Source organism: Trichomycterus rosablanca, chromosome 9 (assembly GCF_030014385.1).
Source record: "Trichomycterus rosablanca isolate fTriRos1 chromosome 9, fTriRos1.hap1, whole genome shotgun sequence".
Taxonomy (NCBI): domain Eukaryota; kingdom Metazoa; phylum Chordata; class Actinopteri; order Siluriformes; family Trichomycteridae; genus Trichomycterus; species Trichomycterus rosablanca.
In genome coordinates this window covers 8,396,619-8,418,159 of record NC_085996.1, presented here as the reverse complement: position 1 = coordinate 8,418,159, position 21,541 = coordinate 8,396,619, and the positions used below count along the sequence as shown (strand labels likewise).

At 39.9% G+C, this 21,541-nt stretch overlaps 2 protein-coding genes across 2 annotated transcripts in view; one reads left to right on the top strand and one right to left on the bottom strand.

The window, feature by feature from the left end:
• cdk19 (cyclin dependent kinase 19) overlaps window positions 1-412 on the bottom strand; it is a 36,357-nt gene extending 35,945 nt beyond the window's left edge. The window contains exon 1 of the mRNA XM_063001101.1: window positions 285-412. Within this exon, the coding sequence (XP_062857171.1) occupies window positions 285-412 (128 nt within the window). The remainder of the gene's footprint in view (window positions 1-284) is intronic.
• Window positions 413-2,777: 2,365 nt separating this feature from the next.
• On the top strand, window positions 2,778-21,057 carry amd1 (adenosylmethionine decarboxylase 1). Its single transcript, XM_063001819.1, has 9 exons — window positions 2,778-3,091; window positions 14,046-14,132; window positions 14,916-15,042; window positions 16,018-16,120; window positions 16,393-16,435; window positions 17,785-17,929; window positions 18,073-18,165; window positions 18,259-18,414; window positions 19,038-21,057. The coding sequence occupies exons 1-9, from the start codon at window positions 2,982-2,984 to the stop codon at window positions 19,170-19,172; spliced, it is 999 nt and encodes a 332-aa protein (XP_062857889.1). The 5' UTR covers window positions 2,778-2,981; the 3' UTR covers window positions 19,173-21,057.
• Window positions 21,058-21,541: the final 484 nt, after the last annotated feature.

Sequence of the window (21,541 nt, the reverse complement as noted above, 5' to 3'; positions counted from 1 at the left end):
GTCAGAAATAAACAGATCAGAGTTACAAGTTTGGAGGAGGACCTCGTGTGTGTGTGTGTGTGTGTGTGTGTGTGTGTGTGTGTGTGTGTGTGTGTGTGTGTGTGTGTGTGTGTGTGTGTGTGTGTGTAAAAACAAAAACAGTGACAGCCTGTGCTCACACGGTCGCTCTCACAAATCCGCACGCAGCTCCCGCAGGCGCAATAACTGCACAAACCCCGCAAACACGAGCACCGCAGGCATGATGTGATGATGCATTAGTGCTATTAAATGGCTCTGTCTCTTACCCATCTTTGCGCCTGGCTTTATAAACATGCCCGTAGGTGCCGCGACCCACTTTACAACCTTCATATTCGAACAGATCTTCCACTTTCTCCCGCTCCGCAGCCAGCTTGGTTTTAAAGTCGTAATCCATGTTTAACCCATCAATAAATCTTAATTGACGCTCAAATAAAATATTAATTATGATGCACATTAATTAAATAATCGGATCGTTGTATTTTCCCCCCACCATTTCCTTGTTTGGGATTTTTAGTCCGCTACGCTTACTGGCTAGTTGACGCGGTTTCATCGTCGCGCAAAGCTTCCTGGGTAATGTAGTTTTCTACCAGCCAGGATCCCGTTTACTAGGGAAGAGTTGTAGCTCCTCAGAAACTACAAAGTATGTACAGTCATAATTCGCTCTCAGATGTGTTTATTTATTTGGTTGTGAGTTTGTTTACTGATATTACAAATACACGATAGGCAGGCAAAAAAATGCATAAAAAGGCGTGCAGAAAGTAAATATAAAACGTTAAAATAACATTTAATTTTAAAGCTTGATTATTATTGCAATTACCGCTGTAAACATTCTATATATTAATATACATTTAATTTGTAACGCACTTTACATTTGTGTACAAATCTCAAAGTGCCATAAGATAAAAGACATCATTACAAATAATAAATAAATAAATAAATAAATAAATAAAATAGCCGCAATCACTACATAAATTATTCATAAGTTCTGCTGAATGTGTGTGATATTTGAGCCCGCAGACAGTATTGTGATAAATATAGCTAGTAATTCGAAAAGCTGTTGTCACTTAACACTGTCCGCCGCTGCATCAAGAAACGCAACCTGAAAGATCTACATAAAGAGAAAATCGTACATCAATTATATATTTAATTTAATATATAGAACGTTTACAACTGTAATTGTGTAGTTGTTGTATTTGTTGGTCCCACTGATGAAGTCTTTGTAATTTTGTCTGAACTGATAGTGCCATATAGTTGCCATATGAACCTTTTTAGCTTATTGCATCACATACACAGCTCTAGAATTAGCAATTTTTTATCTACAAGGGTTTGATCCCCAGGTGGGGCGGTCCAAGTCCTTTCTGTGTGGAGTTTGCATGTTCTCCCCATCTCTGTGTGGGTTTCCTCCGGGTGCTCCGGTTTCCTCCCACAGTCCAAAGACGTGCAAGTGAGGTGAATTGGAGATACTAAATTGTCCATGACTGTGTTCGATATAACCTTGTGAACTGATGAACCTTGTGTAATGAGTAACTACCGTTCCTGTCATGAATGTAACCGAAGTGTAACACATGACGTTAAAATCCTAATAAACAAACAAACAAACCATCTACCATACACAATATTGTAAAAAGATTCAAGATGTGCAGGAAAAACCTCAGTCTGTGTAGGACAAAGCTGGAAACCACTGCTGAATGTGTGTGATATTTGAGCCATTATTATGTATGGTAGATGGTAAATGATCTATTTTTTGCAATCCTACATTAAGAAGCATTCTTTTTTAACTGATTGACAGCCTTACCTGTCACTAATTCACCTGCTGATTGTGGAATGCTTTAAAACTTTAAAACTAGAATATTCTAAAAACTTTTTACTTTTATTTTGCTCTGTCCAGACGTTTTTTGAAAATATTGCAGGCATCAAACAACTAATGTGTGTATATTTACAAAATACAGTACAATTAGAAACCTCGAGAGGAACTGGACCCAACAGGGAAGGGTGGCACGGTGGCTCTGTGGGTAGCACTGTCGCCTTGCAGCAAGAAGGTCCTGGGTTCGATTCCCAGGTGGAACGGTCTGGGTCCTTTCTGTGTGGAGTCTGCATGTTCTCCCAGTGTCTGCGTGGGTTTCCTCCAGGTGCTCTGGTTTCCTCCCACAGTCCAAAGATGTGCAAGTAAGGTGAATTGGAGATACAAACTTGGGGATCGAACCCAGGACCTTCTTGCTGTGAGGCAGCTTGTGAACTGATGAACCTTGTGTAACTATCATGAATGTAACCAAAGTGTGTAAAACATGATGTTTAAAATCCCAATAAATAAATATAACCAATAAAAAGCATAAATAATTTCAGTTCTTCATCATTCAGTCTGTGGAAGAGTAATACAAGTCTAATAGTGAGTTCTGGACATTGTTCTGAGGTGCAGACACGGCAGATTCATATCCGGCAGGATCATTTCTGCCTTGCGCTTCGTGTTCTCCGTTTCCACCGCAACCCTGTCCAGGATAAACCAGTTGGTGTAAACGTCTGTGCTGTCGACTTATTGACAGGAGACACACCCGATAAAACTGGAGCTGGTGGGCTGAACACGGGCCGTGAATGGTTCACGTTGTGCGACGGTCGTTACTGACGGCTGTTATTGTTACTGACAGCTGTTTGACCAATCATAAGAAGAAGAGGGCGGGATGTCGCTTGTGATTGGCTGGCGCTGACTCCGCATGAAATAAAACTGTGGCGCACAACGGCCGCTTCGCTTACACAGTATGGCCGGCGACATTAGCTAGCATTCGCTCACGGTTATTCTCTGTAAAAGGGGAAAGTCGGAAAAAGACGAAAAAACAACCAACCAAGCAAGCAAGTAGGAACACCAGGACCGCTTAAGAACTGTGCTAACACCCTAAATTATACTACAAGGACTTGGTTGAGCTGAGATCCGCGTTTTTTGACGTGTGATTTCTGTTTGCTGTCTCACGATGGAGGAAAACGGTGCGCATTTCTTTGAGGGAACCGAGAAGCTGCTGGAGGTTTGGTTCTCCAGGCAGGACGAGAGCAAAGGAACCGGAGACCTGAGGAGCATCCCGAGGTCAGTCAAATAGTCCGGCTGTATTCCAAGCTCCTTCCAATTCAACCCGAGAGTGCACTAGATAGGGAGCCTAACCTGTGTCGTTGTATAGTGTGTAGGGCGCTTGTTTAGCAAGTAAAGTGCGATTTGAGATTTGGCCATATTTTTCGTTTTCTTTTTACATTTTCTGAAGCATTGCGCAGTTTTATTCATTTATTTGCTTATCTGGAAGTCACATTTAACACTAACTGTCAGTAGTTCAAGATGTATTTATAAAAGAGACGCGTCTTTTGCTCTTTTTGCTGTTTTTTGTCTCATTTTGCTGGATGTATTGGAAGTGTTCTTTTTTTGACCCATCCCAAATTTGACTGTTCTATCCAAGAGCACTAGTTTAAATGGGTGACTGTGTGTGTACAATGTAATTTATTCCCTATGAACACTGCTAAATAAATGTAGTAGTGTCATTCATGTCGTAGTCACCCACAGCAACGTTTCATCAATGTACAAACGGATCTAAACAGATCTTAGACTAAATAAACGTCTTCTTATTCTTTTACTACGTTGTTGTTGTTGATGTGACACTTTTTATTCTGAATTTATCCAGAATTGCTGGTTGTATCTCTAGTGAACTGGGTTTGAAGCGTGACGGGGTGTTTTTACATAGTCGGTAGTGCGCATGCGTACGGAGTGAGCGAGTGAAGTGCCACCAATCGTCTCATAAACAGCAAATTAAAACAAAGTCTTTAGTTTATTGTCGCGATATAACCATCATGGTTTTGTTTTTACGTTTAGCTGAATGAAATAGCATGAATCTATATAAGAGCTGGCTCGGTTGCTATGCAGGTTCTCGTTACCCTCCCCCTCCTCATTCATTCATGTCGCAGCAAGGCGAACTACCTGTATTTGTATTTCCCCTAATGAATAATGTTACCAAACAGGCGATTTTATACATTAAACTCTAGATTGTTATAGATTCTATTTTGTTATGGATTGATTATAACGGTTGTCCACGTTTGGTTTATGAACTGATAAGGATTGTAGCTGTATTAACGTCACGTGGCTTGTTGCACGTGTCAAATTTTATTTTAATTTTAATTTATTTTTATAGTCTTTAACAAAGGTAATTGTGGATCATTTTTAGACCTTGGCTTTGGTATTTAGACAAAAAAGTGGTAAAAATGTGCCTAGGTGGATCACTAGTCAGATTAGCAAGATGGTTAGGAAAAAAACAGGTAAATATGGGTGTGTTTATTTACATTGGTGTGTAGAAATCAATGAGACTGATTGGCTGTAGGTGTTATCGGACAGTTAGTACATTTATCTTTACTGTTCCCTGATGGCTGTGACCATGTGACTGTTCTAGAACACTGCTTGTGCTGTTCAGGTTCAGTTCCAAGTGCGCAACCTGGCATACACACATGCACGGTTTAGTTGTGTTACTTCATCTTGGTTTTTAAATCCTAGTTTTTCTTAAATTGATTTGATAGTTCATGACATCAAACCTTTATTATGTTAATATATTTATAGGAAAAGGAAATTAAAATATTAAAAAGGATATTAAAAAGGAAAGAAATAGACATTTAGAGTCCAAGAATGTCATTTGGTACAACCATTCCAATATTCCAATTCCAATATTTAAGTCCAGCACTAAAGAACAGACAATAAAGTCAAATTCAAAATAAAAAAGATAGGAACCATTTTGTCACAGTAGCAATTAAACTTCTGTTGCATTTTTTTTTGTCGTCTTTGTGCCTCTGGTCATTTTCAATTCCCCATGCTGACTTATGATGTTTACAGACTTGCACCTGCCCCACCATCACGTGTGCAGTCACTGGCTGCTACTTTACACCAGCCAGCAGTGGATTCTCACGGAGAAACTGTTTACAGAGAATCATGTAATGCTCCGTGTTCCTCTAGTACTCGTGCCGGTGCCTCAACCGGACAGCAGAAATCGCTGTTGCAACTTTTCTCTCTCTCTGATTCAGCCAGTTATCTTTTGAGTGCCCGGCTAGGCTGGCAGCACCTCTGAGACTTGAACTTGAGAACTCAGACTCTCAGTATGGGTTTGCCAAAGTATTAGACTGCTATGCCACCTTAGTGCCACCTTTTTGGATTTTTCTGTAGGCAAGGTATTTGATTCTGCATCGTCTTCAGTACTGGTAAATGGCCTTTAAATCAAATATACACGTTGAACGAGGGTGGATGCCGTTTTTATGTCTGGACCAGTTACTCAGTAGGCAGCTTTAAAGGGCAACCAGGGGGTTGGTTTTAGACACTATACACAGTCATGTATTTAATATGTTGGTTGGTTGAAGAGTTGTTTGATTTCCTTGTGGTGTGACAAAGGAACAAATGGAGAGTGCTCATATTTGTGTGCAGTATTGAGGGTTTCATCTCACAGAATAAGGCTCTGGTCTAAATGTATGTTGCTACTGGCTTGTACCCGATGGGTTTCATACTGTACTTTAAATTATTAATGTTGTTGCCAAGTGTGCACTACAGAGGAGGTAATAGTGATAGGGGTCATAGTGATTTATTTAATCCGTTTTAATAGCTGGATTTGTGTGCTGGATGTTTGTTTTAGATTCACAGTTTTGACCTCGTTTAGTTAGAATTGCAAATGATCAGCAAATAACTAACAAGCATGATGCCCCCCCCCCAAACACACACAAACATACACATACTCATGTGATTTGACAGACATACACACACTTGTGCCAAGAGCCACGCACGTGATTTCCTGCATATATGTAAGATTTATAACACTGCAATGCAGTGGCACAGAGTCTAAAAGGGCTGCTGTGCCATTGTGATTTTTAATTCAGCCCTGACCGGATTACATATCTTGTTTGTTTATATTAAAAGCTACACATGACGTGCAGGAAAGGATAACACATTTGCCGCAAATGTTGTTGCAGTTAACTGCATTTTTAATAATCTTCAGAGACCCAAAAAAGACCCAAATAAAATAAGGCAGTTTGCTTTAAAGAATTTCGGGCAGTCCAACTAACTGTCCCATAATTTATTGGTTTATTATTCTAAAGACAAAGACATTTATATCAAATTTGGACTGTTTTTTATTTTTTAAAAGTGGGTCGGGCTCTGAGCTATCAATCAGAAGGATGGAATAATAAAGGTCTGCCCCAAGCTCTCTACTTCTGGGGTGCCTGTGCAATGTTTCCTGTGCCACTGGCTACCACACAACCTCAAAGCATAATAGATGTAATTCTGTTTTTTTTCTGTGCACATGAAATGTGCGCATGTTTGAGAATGTCCACATTATTATGAGAACTGGTCTGTTTTCTGGATTCACCCAGAAAACTGGATAAGCCAGATGAGCTGATTTTCATAAACGTAATGTGTATGGACGGAACATGCGTACATGAATGAAACCTGGAACGATTCATTTACATGCACAGCAAAAGTTCTAGAGTTACTGTGCGCCTGTACTCGTACTTCAGATGTGGAAAGCACATCAGGCTGATCTGTTTGGATTGGTTGGAATGTGAACATGCACTTCGAAGAAAAGCCATGAGTGAGATTCTGAGTAGGTGCTTTTTTTTGTGTGTAATTTCAAGGGTTGAACCTGGTCACCCCAGACAAGGATGTAAGTGGTCTGACGAATCGAGTCAGGTGTAGCAGCAGGACCGGGACACGTGCCTGCGTCACATCCAGCAATGTTTCCTCAGGCAGTGGAATGATGGCAGCGTGTGGCACTCACATTAGCTACTACCATCCAGAAATAGAGCTCTTGGCACTAGCTGATGGCTGAAGGTTTTACTCGTGCAAAATTTAATATGAACAATATTCATTGGGGGGGGGGGGGGGGGGGGGGGGGGGGTTGTGTGCTCAACACTCAGGATAGAATTCTGACTTTCTTAGCTGTGAAGATATTTTTGCCGAATGGCTGTTTGTTTTTAATCATCAATCCCATAAAAATCACTGGCTATTTTGTGAGCTGTACCTAACGTACAGATGGACCTTGAGTATACAATTACTGACTGTAGTCCATCTGCTTCTGTATTTTCTATGTCAGGCCAATTAAAGCTACTGAATAAAGCTACTAAATTGTTTGTCTGCCCTGCTGATGTTCATAAGTGTTCATGTTTCGTGTCCTTGTAACCTGACAACTGTAGCTATTGTTTCTCTGGGGTTTATAATAAATGACCAGCAGGATTAGTTTACAGTGAGGGACGATTATGGGATCACTGTGACACGTGAATTAGGATCACCGGCCCTGCCGCTCAGCCAGGATCCATATACGTTCTCAAGAGCTTCTGGTTAAAAACCTCTGCTTTACCTCTCTGTAAAATCTCTCAATTATATTATTACAAATGACAACGAACAACCAATCAGATGAGCTGATTAATTTTGTGTTTCTTTATGCTCTGTAGGGTCTTGATTAGGGCTGCTGCTAAAGGTCAGCACTGACAAAGTGGAGGAACTAGACTTTAGAACAATGAAAGGATTACTTTTGGAACAATGTGCACATTTTTAAATCTTAATAATTTTAAGATGCTACCAGTCGTGCATGTTTGGTTAGTTCCTACAGCTGAAGTCATAGAAAAACCCAAAGCCAACAATGGTCATCATGCAAACTGTATGCTAATATTGAGCATGCTGCAGCTGATGTGTCTAGCTGACACACCCATCTGGTTTCCTAAACACTACAAGCTATAGAAGTGAAGTAAATCACAGATGCAAATAGGGCTGGACGATATGGCTAAAATTTGTATCACGATATAACTCCTAATTTCGGTCGATACGGTATAATTCCGATATCGATATGAATTAGGGTTGGGCGATATTGCCGATTTTCATACCGTCATACCGTCTTCAGGAAATACCGCGGTATACGGTATTACCGCGGGGGCGGGGCGGGATGTTGCGGATAAACTTTACAGTGTACACACTTGAGTGTAATTACAATATTTCAATGATTTATTATAAAAAGATTTAACAATCTGAACGTCAAACATTGCTTATCTTATCTGATCTATAATAAATACGCATAAGTATAAATGCATGTGTATCAATTACACTTTAACACAAACATTAACACATAACATTTTGGCATTGTAATCTCTCTCTGCCCACACAAAACAGAATAATAGCAGCTACACACTTCAATATATTTCAAAAGTTAACTGCTTAGTTTATAGTTACAGATATTTCTTACAAGTGTATGAACGTGTACGATTAGTTATGCCTGTAATCCAGAATTAAGTTCTACACCGTAACAAAAAATATGAATGTAAATGTTCATGCTGCGATGACGGTGATGTAAAATAATGTTAAAATAATTCAAAGTCCAAACATTTCAGTGGTTAACGAGAACGCTACTTTACATGTCACACAAGCTCAGTGCAAAACACGAGCACAGAAACGGTACAAATCCGATCTATTCCCTACACACTCGCTCCCTACGCCCTATAGTGCACTTAACATTCTTAAAGGGCCAGACAATATATTTTATAATTCACATTACACGACAGGTGAGACGTTCTTTTTTCTTAATATAGCGCTTTTATTTAGGAAAAAATAGTTCTTACATAGGCAGGAAAATCTATGGCAGACAAGAGTCAGAACAGCGGATTGGGCGTAACGTTATTATTACTGTTTGCTCCTTTTTCTCAACACTTGTGCTCGATTTACACTGAAGATATATTTAGTAAATAAGTACATGTCCGCGCATGCACACGCTTGTGTTCATTTCCGGTTGAACTGATAAAAAAATGTTGATTTTGAAAAATTAAAAGACGAGCCGTTTTTCAGTTTCTGCTTGTTAGCTCACAGCTAACGCTAGCCAGTGTGGCTCTTCACTCGTCTCTCTGTGTTATCACCCCACAGCCAATCAGCGAGCTCCAACCGCCTACCCCTCCCACCCCTCCCTCACTGTGGATGCGCGCATGTCCAAAAGTCTCAGTTATCAAGGTAAACCAGAAGCAGAAATTTGGCACTTCACAATTAAAAAATACCGTCACCATTTTTGAATACCGCGGTATACGGTAATATCGTCATACCGCCCAACCCTAATATGAATAACACAAATGTCAGAAAAACTGCCACCAAAATTGGATGGCTGTACCTGCAAACCTCTTTTCTGGTTTCTGGCAAGAAATACAAGCGGAATACACGACTGAATCAGTCCTTCATCTCTTATCAGCTATTTCGTTTGCTTCTTTTTCAACTGTGGACAGGGGCAAAGCCAGACAATTTCCATAGGGGTGGCCAAACTGAGACCATTGCTCACACAGGGGCGGCACAGAAACTGTCTGATACCTTATTTTTGTATGTGGCTAGTAGCTGTTGATCTAGTAGTGTTTTGGTCACTCACTGGTTTACCTATACAGGCAGTGAGTGCCATGTAGAATTACATCAAGCCTAGCATAATAAGCTTTTAATTTTTTCTCATTTTCCCTGTGAAAAACTAAAATATAGCCTATAACCTTGACAGAATTTCAAAGAATTTGCCATACTTGATCATTTGACTGCAAACTTGTGTGTACTGATGAGACTCATTTGAACCCCAGAACATGCTAGTGTGAATGCATGGAAAAATAATTTTAATTTTCTTTCAAGAATATGACACATTCTGACCAACACTATTAAGCCAAATCAGCATTGAACATTGACTTTACTTTTAATAGCCTTCTACAATGCTGGGGATTCTTAAAACTGAATATTTTCTTTTAAATAGAAGTGTTATTTAACTGCTATTAAATTGTTTTAGAAAAAAAAAACGCCCAATTAAGAGGAGAACAGCCCAATCTGGCAACAGTGGAACGCTAATATCCCGTTGGTGCCTTTATTTGAAGCGCGCCACAACTAATAAGAAGTAATATTAATAACTGGTATTAGTACTCAGTACTAGTACTTCTTCTGTAATTGTGTTGGTGGTTGACATTTATGTTGAGTGTGTAACTGCACTGTTTTGATGGAGAACTACTCGCTTGAGGTGCGCTGTTGAATTGCGTCCCTGTGGGAACACCTGTGTGCAGAAATGCTTCTGCAAAAAAGTAACACGGGCAAAGCGCACTGACTTATGCATATCGATCGAATTTGTTTAAAAATCATATCACCGTTATTGAAACATTTTCTATCGTGATATATATCGATATCGAATTATTGTCCAGCACTAGATGCAAATAGTGCAAATAATTTAAACCCCCAGCTGAGTGTTTTGGTTGAGGTGTTTGATAACGACGTACAGTTTGCAATGCACATTTTATTTTTACATTACTGTGTGTGAAGAGTTCTGACAGAGATCTGACAAAAGCATCCAAGATTGACAAGCGTGATGTATTTGGTTTTTGAGCACTTTATTGTCCCACACTGTTTGTTTTTGCCAATTCCAAAAGCATTTACCAATAATAGTGCTTTGTTTGTACATAGACATTCTTTTTGTAGCCCTAATTTGATACCTTATGTAATAGGCCGGGTGTGGCTTGTATTGTTTGAATTGGGATTATCTGTTTTGGATGCTTGGGAGTAAGCCTCACCTTCTTTGTAAACATTAGTCCATAAAGTGTGTGTGACCAGACATGTAGTATAAATGATTTACTGTTGGGCTACTGCATCTATCTGCATGTACATACACACGTAACCTATAACCTTTTTTAAGCTGTAGTACTCAAGCTATAGTACCATATAGAGTTTATCTACAGGCACATTTTGCTTCAGTAATACTGCAGTTTCTACCGTTAGTCAATACAAAACCATGACTTGAAGAAAAGGAGGCCAAACTATCAATATTTAAAAACATAAACCTTGGTATTGGACCCTAATGCCAAATCAAGACTCATCTACGCAGCATTGGTTCCAGTTAATCTTATCTGACATGGAAAAGTCCAAAAACACTGATCACTAATCAACCATGACTAATTCTTCACCTATCAGCTGGTAAACTGGTAAAATATCACTTTTATCAGTAAACTATTAACCTTGTTAGCAAAACCAAAGAAGTCAAATGGATGGCATGCCATGGCTGATCTACCGCAGTGGAAAACCTCACGTGACGCATGCAAACCATTCTGTGGTGACGAGAATAGTTTGCATACGTGTGGAGTTTCTCACCGTCACAAAGGTGACAGTGGTGTTCTGTTGTCCTTCAGCTCTCACACAGCTCGATGAATGCACGTCCCAGCTAAAGCCGTCGCACTCGGCGGCCTAAAATAGCAGCCGGACAGTTGAACTAGAGCAGGCCAGGAGTGTTGAAGCGGTGTCGTATAGCAGAAGCTTAAAATACCCATGATGTCTTGACTTTTCCAAGAATCCTGACGTTTAAAGAGCCCCTCGGTGTGGTTTGCTCAGTTACTAATGGATCATTGATTGGTTACCCGTATTCAGCCTGTCATGTCAGGTCTTGCGTTCCCTGTATTGCCTATAATTTACAGTGTGTGTTTGGGGGGGAAATGTGTGGTGCCATTTGCTGCATGGCAACAGCTGGTGTGACCAAGTGTGTGCATGCTCACACAAGGATCTTCACACCGTTCAGGGCTACTCAGCAATCGAATCTCCTTTTACACTTAAAATCCCAGTATCTATCACATTACCTTCACAATGAATGCCTGGCTTTGTCTCGCAGTCATCCATCTTCACACTGGAATTGACAGTTTGACACGCTTTCACACATGAACAACCCAGTTACACCAGTGGAACTCTCTCTTATCCACAAAGATTTACAGTGGCTGCAGGTTTTCATCCACACTAACAAACTCTGTACACATGAATCTGTGAGAGATTTCATTTTTTAACCAACGGCATCGAGATATTTTGCCTTCTGTACCGATATAAAGGCTGGACTCTGTCTATTGATTAGGTTCAGAGTAGCTTTACAATACTGGTTGCATGTTGATTACAGTCACGTTGTGGTGGATTTTTTTAAATATATACAGGGTGAGTCAATTATGTTAACACTCGAATGGCAGAAACCATTTATTCACAAATATACTTTATATGTGTAAGATTTACAGGACAGTCTCAACCTGTTCGCCATCATGTTCAACACACAAAAACCAGTGAGCAGCAGTACCATTTAAAGCCTACACACACACACACACACACACAAAACTCGGCTCTCGATCGCTAAGTGTGAACTATTCAACAACTCGATCCGACCGGCTCGCCGAGTGCTCGAGTTTTCTAGCACGTCAGATATCTGATCTCAGATGTGCGACTGGCAGTGAGTGACATGTCGAACAGCCAATGAGAACGCAGGATACGGTGTGAGGGGAAACGCAGGAGAGGAGTGTAAACAGGTGGAACAGGGGGATAATATAGTTTATATCAGAATACATCAGCACACACACACGTGTTTTACAGTATTTCTGACCTGATCGTTCTCTACAAAACATAACAACAAAACACCAACATTGCAAAAATATTTATTAACCTCCAACTCACTACAGAACAATCCCTGCTATTCGTGTTGCCAGATCCACTCAGATTCATTTATTTTTCCTCCTTGATTTCATCACATCAGCGCACAAACACTTTGATCTCTCGCTACTTGTTGACGTGCATTTTTGGACGTGGTATCATTAAACTTCTCACGTGTGTTTTTGTTTAAAAAAAAAACGGTATTCTAAATAGGTATCCGTATCGGCAAGTACAAAAATACATGTACTCGGTTGGGAAAAATTTTTATCGATGCATCCCTAATTAGAATGTCCTACAGTTTCAGCCATCAGAGACCATTTTTACAGGGTTGAGAACATAAAAGAACTGTTCGAGAAGATTTCTCCATCTAAAATTCCTAACTTCTTAAATTTTAAACAAATGATCTGAGCATATTTTTTTCTATTTTTTTTTTCTACCTTTTACTACATTCTAATAGTAAGATCTAATAAATGTCTATGCCATAAAATAGCCAATGTGTTGCTAATATGGCAATAAACCCAAACACACACAAATTTGTGTTAACATAATTTTGACTACGCAACATCTATGTCTTTATGAAGTGTGATTAAAAACGACCATTTAAATTCCTTTAATCAAAAACTGACAAACTCTAGGCGTCCTGTGAAAGTATAAACATGTGACTAAGCACCAAACACCTTCTGTTTGGGATTTTAATCCAGAATAGATCCATCATACCTGGGTGTAGGGCTGAGTCAGTAGGGTGACTGTCTGTAAGGAAGCTGTTGACTAAATTTAATTGATCTTTCTGATCATTTAAGACTGCAGATCAAAACTATTTTGATTAGCTTGGTTGAGTTGGCTCAGCCCTGTGTCCATCTAATAATTAAACACAATCAGCTGTGCCTTTAGACAGTGCTAATGGCAAATTACCAGTGGGTTTTTTTTTTTTTTTCCACCAGAGTAACCCACCAACACCTGATAAAAGAAGAAAATCCCCAACATGTGAACACCTGTTATGATAACTCATCTTAATGTGTAAAATGCCCCAAATAAACAGATTGCAGAACAATTTATCCCATGCAGTCATAAAAACATAAATTGGCCCAAAATATAAAGACAAGATAAAAGACAGAAACAAACAAACCAATTTGCCATTAAAACCAAAATTAATACATATTTCCCTCCCCGATTCTGCCATATATCTCTGTATCCTAAAACCCCTTTCATGGTTTTAACATCCTTTTTAATAAGAATGTTTTAAAACATACAAATGGCACGCCATAGAGATGGCTCTAAATACAGAGCTTATAATGGCGATAAAAGTCAACCGACCAACCAACCCCGATTCTGCATTATAAAGCCCATAGAAGCACAGGCCTGACCCACTGCGATCAGTCTAATAAATAAATGAATACAGTTAGGTTAGAACTTAGTTATGCAGTGTAAAATATGCAAACCCACTCCAACCAAACACCAGTACAGCCCATGCAGAAAAACACCCATTCTGCTTTGTAGTCTGGGAATGGCTGTATTGTATTCAGTGCAGTGCAGACTGTGCTGTATATGAAGTGTTGGCTTTGTATTCATTTTGTTGTTGTTTTTTGTTTTTCAGGTTTGAGTGGGACAAACTTCTGGAGAATGTGCATTGTTTAATCATAAGTGTGACTAAGACAGACAAGCAGGAAGCTTATATACTCAGGTGAGTCTAATGGTTGGATTAGACAATAGGATTAAGTGTGATTTAGGTGGTGTTATGAATGGCATCTCAAAACAGCACATAAAAACACTCCCTCATCGTGTCGTGTGCTGATGCAATGTTTCGTCATCCTCTCAAAAGCAAAATTCTCTTCCAATGCAAATTAATTAGTCGGCGCTCTGAAGCTTGCTTTTTTTGTTTTTTGTTTTTTTCTCGCCCGTTTACTGAACTGCTTCATGTCGGATGTGAACCAACCTGCCAGTGATGCTTAGTCAACATGCCGAGTAGAAACCAACATTTTACCATGTGGTGCACATTTATCCAAGCATTAACTAGCAGTTTACTGGGTAGTTACTTGTAAACAAAGCTGATCAGACCCTCTAACAGGGTTTTTCAAACTTTCTTTTCAAGCGACCCACAAGATGACACAAAATGTAACATAAAGCCTCCACAAGGGGGTGTTCATGTACAAGTTAATTAAAAAAAAAAATTTGTGACCCATTTTATGCGGCTCGTGACCCACCTAAGGGTTTGAAAAACTCTGCTTTGTAATACAAGCAAGACTAGAGACAAGCTGATCTAGATCAGTGTGAAAGTTCAAACGCATTTAAATTTCCTCATTATCAGAATCATTACTGATTCCTTTTCTCTTCAGTAATAAAACAAAATCTGTGTTCATCAGTGTTCTGTCTTGTCCTGTTCTCATTCTGAAGGATCTTTTACAGCTGATTCAATCAGCCGTGAGCTTAACAAACTTTTCTGTGTGTTTATCCTTCCCCTCTTCAGCGAGAGTAGCATGTTTGTCTCCAAGAGACGTTTCATTTTGAAGACATGCGGAACCACCCTCTTACTGCAAGCTCTGGTGCCCCTGCTGCAGCTGGCGCGGGAATACTGCGGCTTTGATGCCATCGAGGTGCGAGATCATAGACACACGATAACAGCCCTCAGTAAACAATACACACTTACATACTTTCGGTCCCGAGGAATGTGTGTTCAGCTAAACTTCTTTTAGTTAACGTGCATCAGAAACCACCGATTTTAAACACGACTTGCTTCTTTATACTGATGTACTTATAGGTTTTTCTCCTTTAGTAAAGCTGCAGTATGGAACTTTGTTAGGCTTTAAAGTGGCGGTCTGTGAAACAGGCAAACAAAATAGAACAGCTAAGGAACTCTTTCCCATTCTGGTCGAGGTGCCGGCATGAGTAGTGACTCCGTACATGGTACGACTCTCTGAGAATTCACCGCTAGCTGGTGTAAAGAAGCAGCCAAAGATTTTATGGCAGTGATAGCTCAGTGGTTAAGGTACTGGACTAGTAATCAAAAGGTTGCCGGTTCATGGCTCACCACCACCAAGTTGCCACTGTTGGGCCCCTGAGCAAGGCCCTTAACCCTCAATTGCTCAAAAATTGTGTTCAGTAATAATTGTAAGTCGCTTTGGATAAAAGCGTCTGCTAAATGCCGAAAATGTAAATGTGTCTGTTGGTCTGCAGCTCTTCTTGAGCAGAAGATGGGCGTGTCAAGTGGCAATGGTAATATTAAGTTACTAAATAGGGGAGGGGCACACCCCAACTGCCATAAGCTATAATGAGAAGCGTACAGCTTTTTTATTTTCAAGTGTTACTCAAGCATGATCATGTTTATGCTACATGCTGAAACAGTAAAGCTTCACAATTAAACCAACCATTGACGAGTTTCCACAAAACAGCAGAAAATCAGATCCTTGGTTTTAAGGGACCCCCATTCAAAAACGGGTGCACATTGATGATAATTGTGATTTCAACTTTGATGTTTGATTTTAAGAATGTATAGATACACACATCTAATGTTATAGCTAAAAAAATGTTAAATATTTCTTTATTCTTGATTGCGTTTCTTTGGTTTCCAGAATTTCTTTTACTCCCGTAAAAACTTCATGAAGCCCGCACATCAGGACTTTCCCCACCGCAACTTTGAGGAGGAAGTGGAATTTCTCAACCAGATCTTCCCAAGTATGCTTTCTAATTACCAGGACCTCATCATTAGTTAAAAGATATAGCCAAAAGTATGTGGACAAGCTGTTGGGCTCAATATTAATAATTATGGTTGTGGAATATGATGCCTAACAACCTCATGGTCAGGTGTCCACATATTTTGACTATATAATGTATGTAACATTAGGTTGCTGAATATAGTTTATTATGGTGAAGAGCCAAAATGTAACGTGTTATGTAACACGAGGATCGACTGCTTGAATTCACCTGAATGCTTTTGTGTTTTACAGATGGAGCAGCCTACTGTATGGGGCGTCTGAACTCTGACTGCTGGTATGCTTCACTTTTGTATGTTTATACTAGTCTCTATAGTAAAAAAAGAAAAAAAAAAACATAGTTTCTAATTGGCTGGTATGTATATAGCATATACGTTCTTTGTATGGGACTTCATGTAGATCAGGCCATTGTTCTGATTACACAACATTATCAGGGTGATGTTAGGTTAGAATGCATTCCATTGGGAGGAATGAAGGGCAGCAAACCTGCAGGAAAGAACCAACAGAGCAGCTTGAATTTAAATTTTAGAGAAGCTGGTACAGAATGATTATCTAACAAATGCACAAACAGGTTTTAAAGAAAATAAATCCGACACTCGGTGACACATGCACAAGTGTTAAGTGTCACACCTAAACTGTGTGGTAATTATGGTAGAGCTACTGTATGATTATCATTCTTTAGTAAAAATGCATTAGCATTTATGTGAATGACACAGGCTGTAATTATTTACAGGCTGCATCTGTGGGAAGAGAAAGCATGTTAAAATGAACTGTAACATTTCCTGAATAAAATGGCGAGCTGCGTTTCATATTCAGCTCTGTGAAAGCAAACCTCACAACCATCCACGTTTAAACACTGACCTGCAGTCTTGGTTTAGGAGAGAAAGCAGTCAGAACGGTTTTGTTCTGCGGAAATAATATGGAGTCCCGTTTCCTTTAGTGAGGCTGTTCTGTTTTTAGCAGGACAGCAGGACACTTTATATTCTCTAGCTTACAACACAATGTGAAATGTCTTCATGCCAACAATTTAATACTGCACAGAACCTCCAGAGTTTGATTTTTGAGGGTGTCTCTGCCTGTTGTACTGCTATGTCCCACCCACTGATGCCCTTTAGACAATCCGATCACTTTGCAAAAACACATGGCAAGAGGAATGGAATCGCAACACAGCCAACAAACTTTATGAAATCAAGCCACAGCTTGCCAGAACCCCTACCCATTATCCAATGAAAAGACACGACCAAACGGTTTTAACAAGATGCCGTATAGGACATTCAGCCTTGACGCACAGACACCTTGGGTCTCTTGGGGGAAGATGCTCCAAACTGCCAGTACTGTGGATCACAGTTATCAATAAAACATATCCTGACAGAATGCCAAGCCATCGACAATAGCAGAAAAACATATTACAAAGACACTAATATGAAAGATCTCTTCCAACACAATAATCCACAAAAAATACTTAATTTCTTGAATTATCTAAAAATAAAAAACCAAATATAGTACATCAATTTTGATTTAACTTAAACTTGGTTTTTGAACCCACATATAATGCCATGCACATAGCCAAATTGAGCTGGAATGGCAATAAACAAAAACAAACAAACAAACTGCCTGTTGTACCAGGTACTTGTTTACTCTGGAGCTGCCCGAGTACTGGGAGAACAAGCAGGCGGATCAGACGCTGGAGGTTCTGATGAGTGATCTCGACCCAGCCATTATGGACCAGTTCTACATGAAAGACGGTGTTTCCGCTAATGATGTCACTCGTGTAAGTACTTTCAGATTATCAACAAAGAATGGATGTTGCCTTACGTGAAACACTATACTGGCTTTGCTGAGTAGTTCTCTTTAGAAAAGCCTGTTGTGTCTGCACTGCTGTTTCTAATTTTCTGTGCCACTTTTGCTCCACAGATGAGTGGAATTCGTGACCTGATTCCAGGTTCTGTGATTGATGCCACAATGTTCAACCCTTGTGGATACTCCATGAATGGAATGAAAACAGATGTAGGTATTATAATAATAATAAAAACGTTTTCTCTATAGTTAGGCAACATTTTGGTTGTTTTATGCCGATTGTGTGGTTTTCTTTCCCCCCAGGGAACTTACTGGACAATTCACATCACCCCTGAGCCAGAGTTCTCTTATGTTAGTTTCGAAACCAACCTCTGCCAGACATCCTACGACGAGATCGTCAGGAAGGTCGTGGACATCTTTAAGCCAGGAAGATTCGTGACTACGCTTTTTGTTAACCAGGTAGAGTAATGACACCGGAATTGTTTATCAGTCTGCAGCTGGTGTGGTCACATTTAGTTTTAATATTATGGTTTGCCATTAAAAATTTACAGACTGGGCCACAGTGATTGAAAAGATGAATCTTGCTTTTGCTTCTGCTGTAATAATGTAAGTCAGTGTGTTCACTAAAGATTCACAAAGCCTTTAATCCAGACTGTATACTTTAAATTAGCATAACTAATTCTGTATAACCCTGTGACCTGCATGGGCAGAAGCAGCTTTGACACGTCTGTCTGAGGATAATGACTTAAGCACAGTTGTAGCTCACTGTTGGGCCCATGGGCATTGCCCTTAATCCTCAATTAATTGAACTGTATTCAATCACAATACTTTGTATTTACATTTATATCATTTTGTTGGAGCTTTAATCCGGAGCTCCAGATCTGTAAGGCTTTCTTGTTCTTAAATCATGCTCGTCATACGGCTTCAAATGTCCAGCAAACCAGTGAATCAGGACGTCAGCCAATGCTTAAAGCTCTTTTTTTTTTTTTATGGTTAAATTGCAGATTTTTTAAAAATGCTCTCTAAAATTAGTGTATTCATCTGTTTATCTGTATTTGATTTGCTTTTTCTTTCCCTTTCAGAGCTCCAAGTGTCGCAGTGTGTTCTCACCTGCGCAGAAACTCGACAGCTACCGGTGCCTCGACCGCCAGCTTGCCCACTTCAACGACTACAACTTTGTCTTCACCAGTTACGTTAAGAAGCCCCAGCAGAGCTGAAGCACCGCAATGAAAAAACGCAAAAAGAAAGCGGCCGGAGCCTGGCTTCGTCCGCCATCACTCTCTAGCTCTTGTTACTGTAGCCGCGTGGCAAGTTTATTCTGTAAATGTCCTCATCGCCATGCCGTAGATATTTTGCATGAAAGCTCTTATTGTGTCCGTGTAGATATTCTAGCTCACTCTTGCTACGATCTTGAAGTGCATGTAGAGTTACGGAGCAGAGTGTGGATAAAACCACGCTCACTCCCCTTCCTGCAGGTGTCCTCCCTTATCCTCCACAGACAGGGCTTCCGGCCCCACTAGGTAGGAACCCTGGCATGCTCGGATCTGTGCTGTCCAATGTGCCGACTCTTTTATTCCCAAGCGTTAGACACGGTTGATGATTAACTATTTAAATATTTTTACATTAGGAGAGTGAAGTGTTTAAATTAAATTAATAGATCATTTATTAAATATATATATATTATATATTTTTGCCCTGACCTTCTGTACATGTTTTTGTTTGTTTTAACTGATCCTACGTCGAGTGCACAAAGTTTAGGAAAATTTAGAAAAGAAAGAAGAAAAAAAAAACACAATTAGCTGCACTTTAAACCCAAGCGCACCAAAGTTGTTTGTTGGAGCACTATCCCATTGCCTCTTCTGTGCCACAGTTGGCACCTATTCATTCTGCTTTCGGCGCCCCCCGCCCCATGTCATGACCTTGAATGAAATCCGTTTGGTGGCCAGTTTCAACTGCAGCTGTAGAAAAGTCTACAGCAACGAATGTAGCCCATGTGCAAGAAACTGTTGGCATCAAATCATTCTCGTTAAACACCCCGTTTCCTGGCACTACCCCTCTCACTGAAGTGCACAGCAAAGCGTTTTTCAAACGGAACAATACCTGTTCTTTCTGGCTGTAGCCACACAATGGACACGCATGGACCTGAGCATGTCAGGGTTCTCCTGGATCATTCCACACTTGGCTGTTTTGCAAGTTCATACTGGTGTCGCTAAACCAAAATGTGGCATTTGTACTTTTTTACTGATTACATGAACCTTTTTTTTTTTAGCCAGAATGGATTGTGTTGCCTGCAAGTAGTGCTGTCATCTTGTGTCCACCTCAGCTTTTCTTTTACTGTCCAGTGAGTAAGTCTTTTACAAATTAGCCCTTTTAAATAGATTTTTTTGTTCACCTCCTAGTGGATGGGATGCTGGATTACTATAAAATGACCAAATAATTCAACAAACCAGTGGTTTGAACGGTTGGTTTCCAAGAGGCTTGTCAGTAAACTTCACTAAGTCTCTCCGGCCAGAGAGTGCTGAGTAAAGTCTGACCAAAGCCAATAAGAGACACAAGACATTGCCCAAACACCCAGTATAGCCGTTTTGTCCCTGCCACCTGCCATACCGGGGATTTTGCTTGACCTCCCTGCAGTTTCTTTTAAAACTCCACTTTTTTAGTTAGTTCATTCTGACTGGACAGGTTTCAGGAAAGATTATAGACAAAAACAGCCTCTGCCTACATGGACCATTGGCCATATTTCTTTTACATGAAACTGCCATGTCAAGTCAAATTCTGATTAGTTTAGCTCCAGTACATTCTGATTAGAACTTTATTAGCATTTTGTGGACCAACTTTTATTTTTTACACCTCATCCCTTCCTTTTCCATGTTTTGTTTAAAGACCAGGTTGTTTCAGTGATTGTGTGGAGTTTTTTTTCCTTTGCCCTTTGTGCTGTAGAGCAGGAGTTCAGAGGAGAAAGACTGCCGCATGACAAATGGATGTTAAGGATGGACAAAAGCTTTGATTTAATTCTCCTGCTATTTCCTTGGTTTGTCAAGATGTGCTAAATATCTGTACCATGAGCTTGATGCATTAAATAAAAAGAATCTTGCTGTGTAATTTTTCGTCTTTGTGTTTGTTACCTCACTGCTCAGGGATTATGTGAAATCCACAGTCATTGATGCTTTTAAAGCAAATTTACAGCATGGTGTGTGGCACTAAATAAGCTACATGAACAAATGAAAGAAACTGGTGCTTATTTTTTGCTGAACATTTTTAACCATCATGCCATCCTAGACACTGAAGCAATGTTCCAGAATTAAGCAGCTCAGTCACAAACAAGTTCCAGCTTTTTTTCTTCAGGAAATAGCCTTAACTGTAAGAACAACTTTAATCCCCCATTAAAAAATATATATTTTTGATCAATGATTTGTTTTCCTCCCCTTTTTATCCAATGGAGCTTAAATCTATTTCTCTCGTGACTGCTGCTGTCAGGCACCTCGTCCGGTCAGCAGCAGCCACCACACTAACAGCAAAAACTGTGTTGCAACCCCATCACAGGTTATAAACTGCTGTTTTTGGAGTGCTGTAGCCACACAGGTTG

Bases quoted from the DNA above. Each gene is read 5' to 3' on its own strand.
- amd1 (XM_063001819.1), top strand. From the start codon at position 2,982: ATGGAGGAAAACGGTGCGCATTTCTTTGAGGGAACCGAGAAGCTGCTG. The intron at 16,121-16,392 runs GTATGCTTTCTA...TGTGTTTTACAG, and splicing joins TCTCAACCAGATCTTCCCAA to ATGGAGCAGCCTACTGTATG. The intron at 17,930-18,072 runs GTAAGTACTTTC...TTTGCTCCACAG, and splicing joins CCGCTAATGATGTCACTCGT to ATGAGTGGAATTCGTGACCT.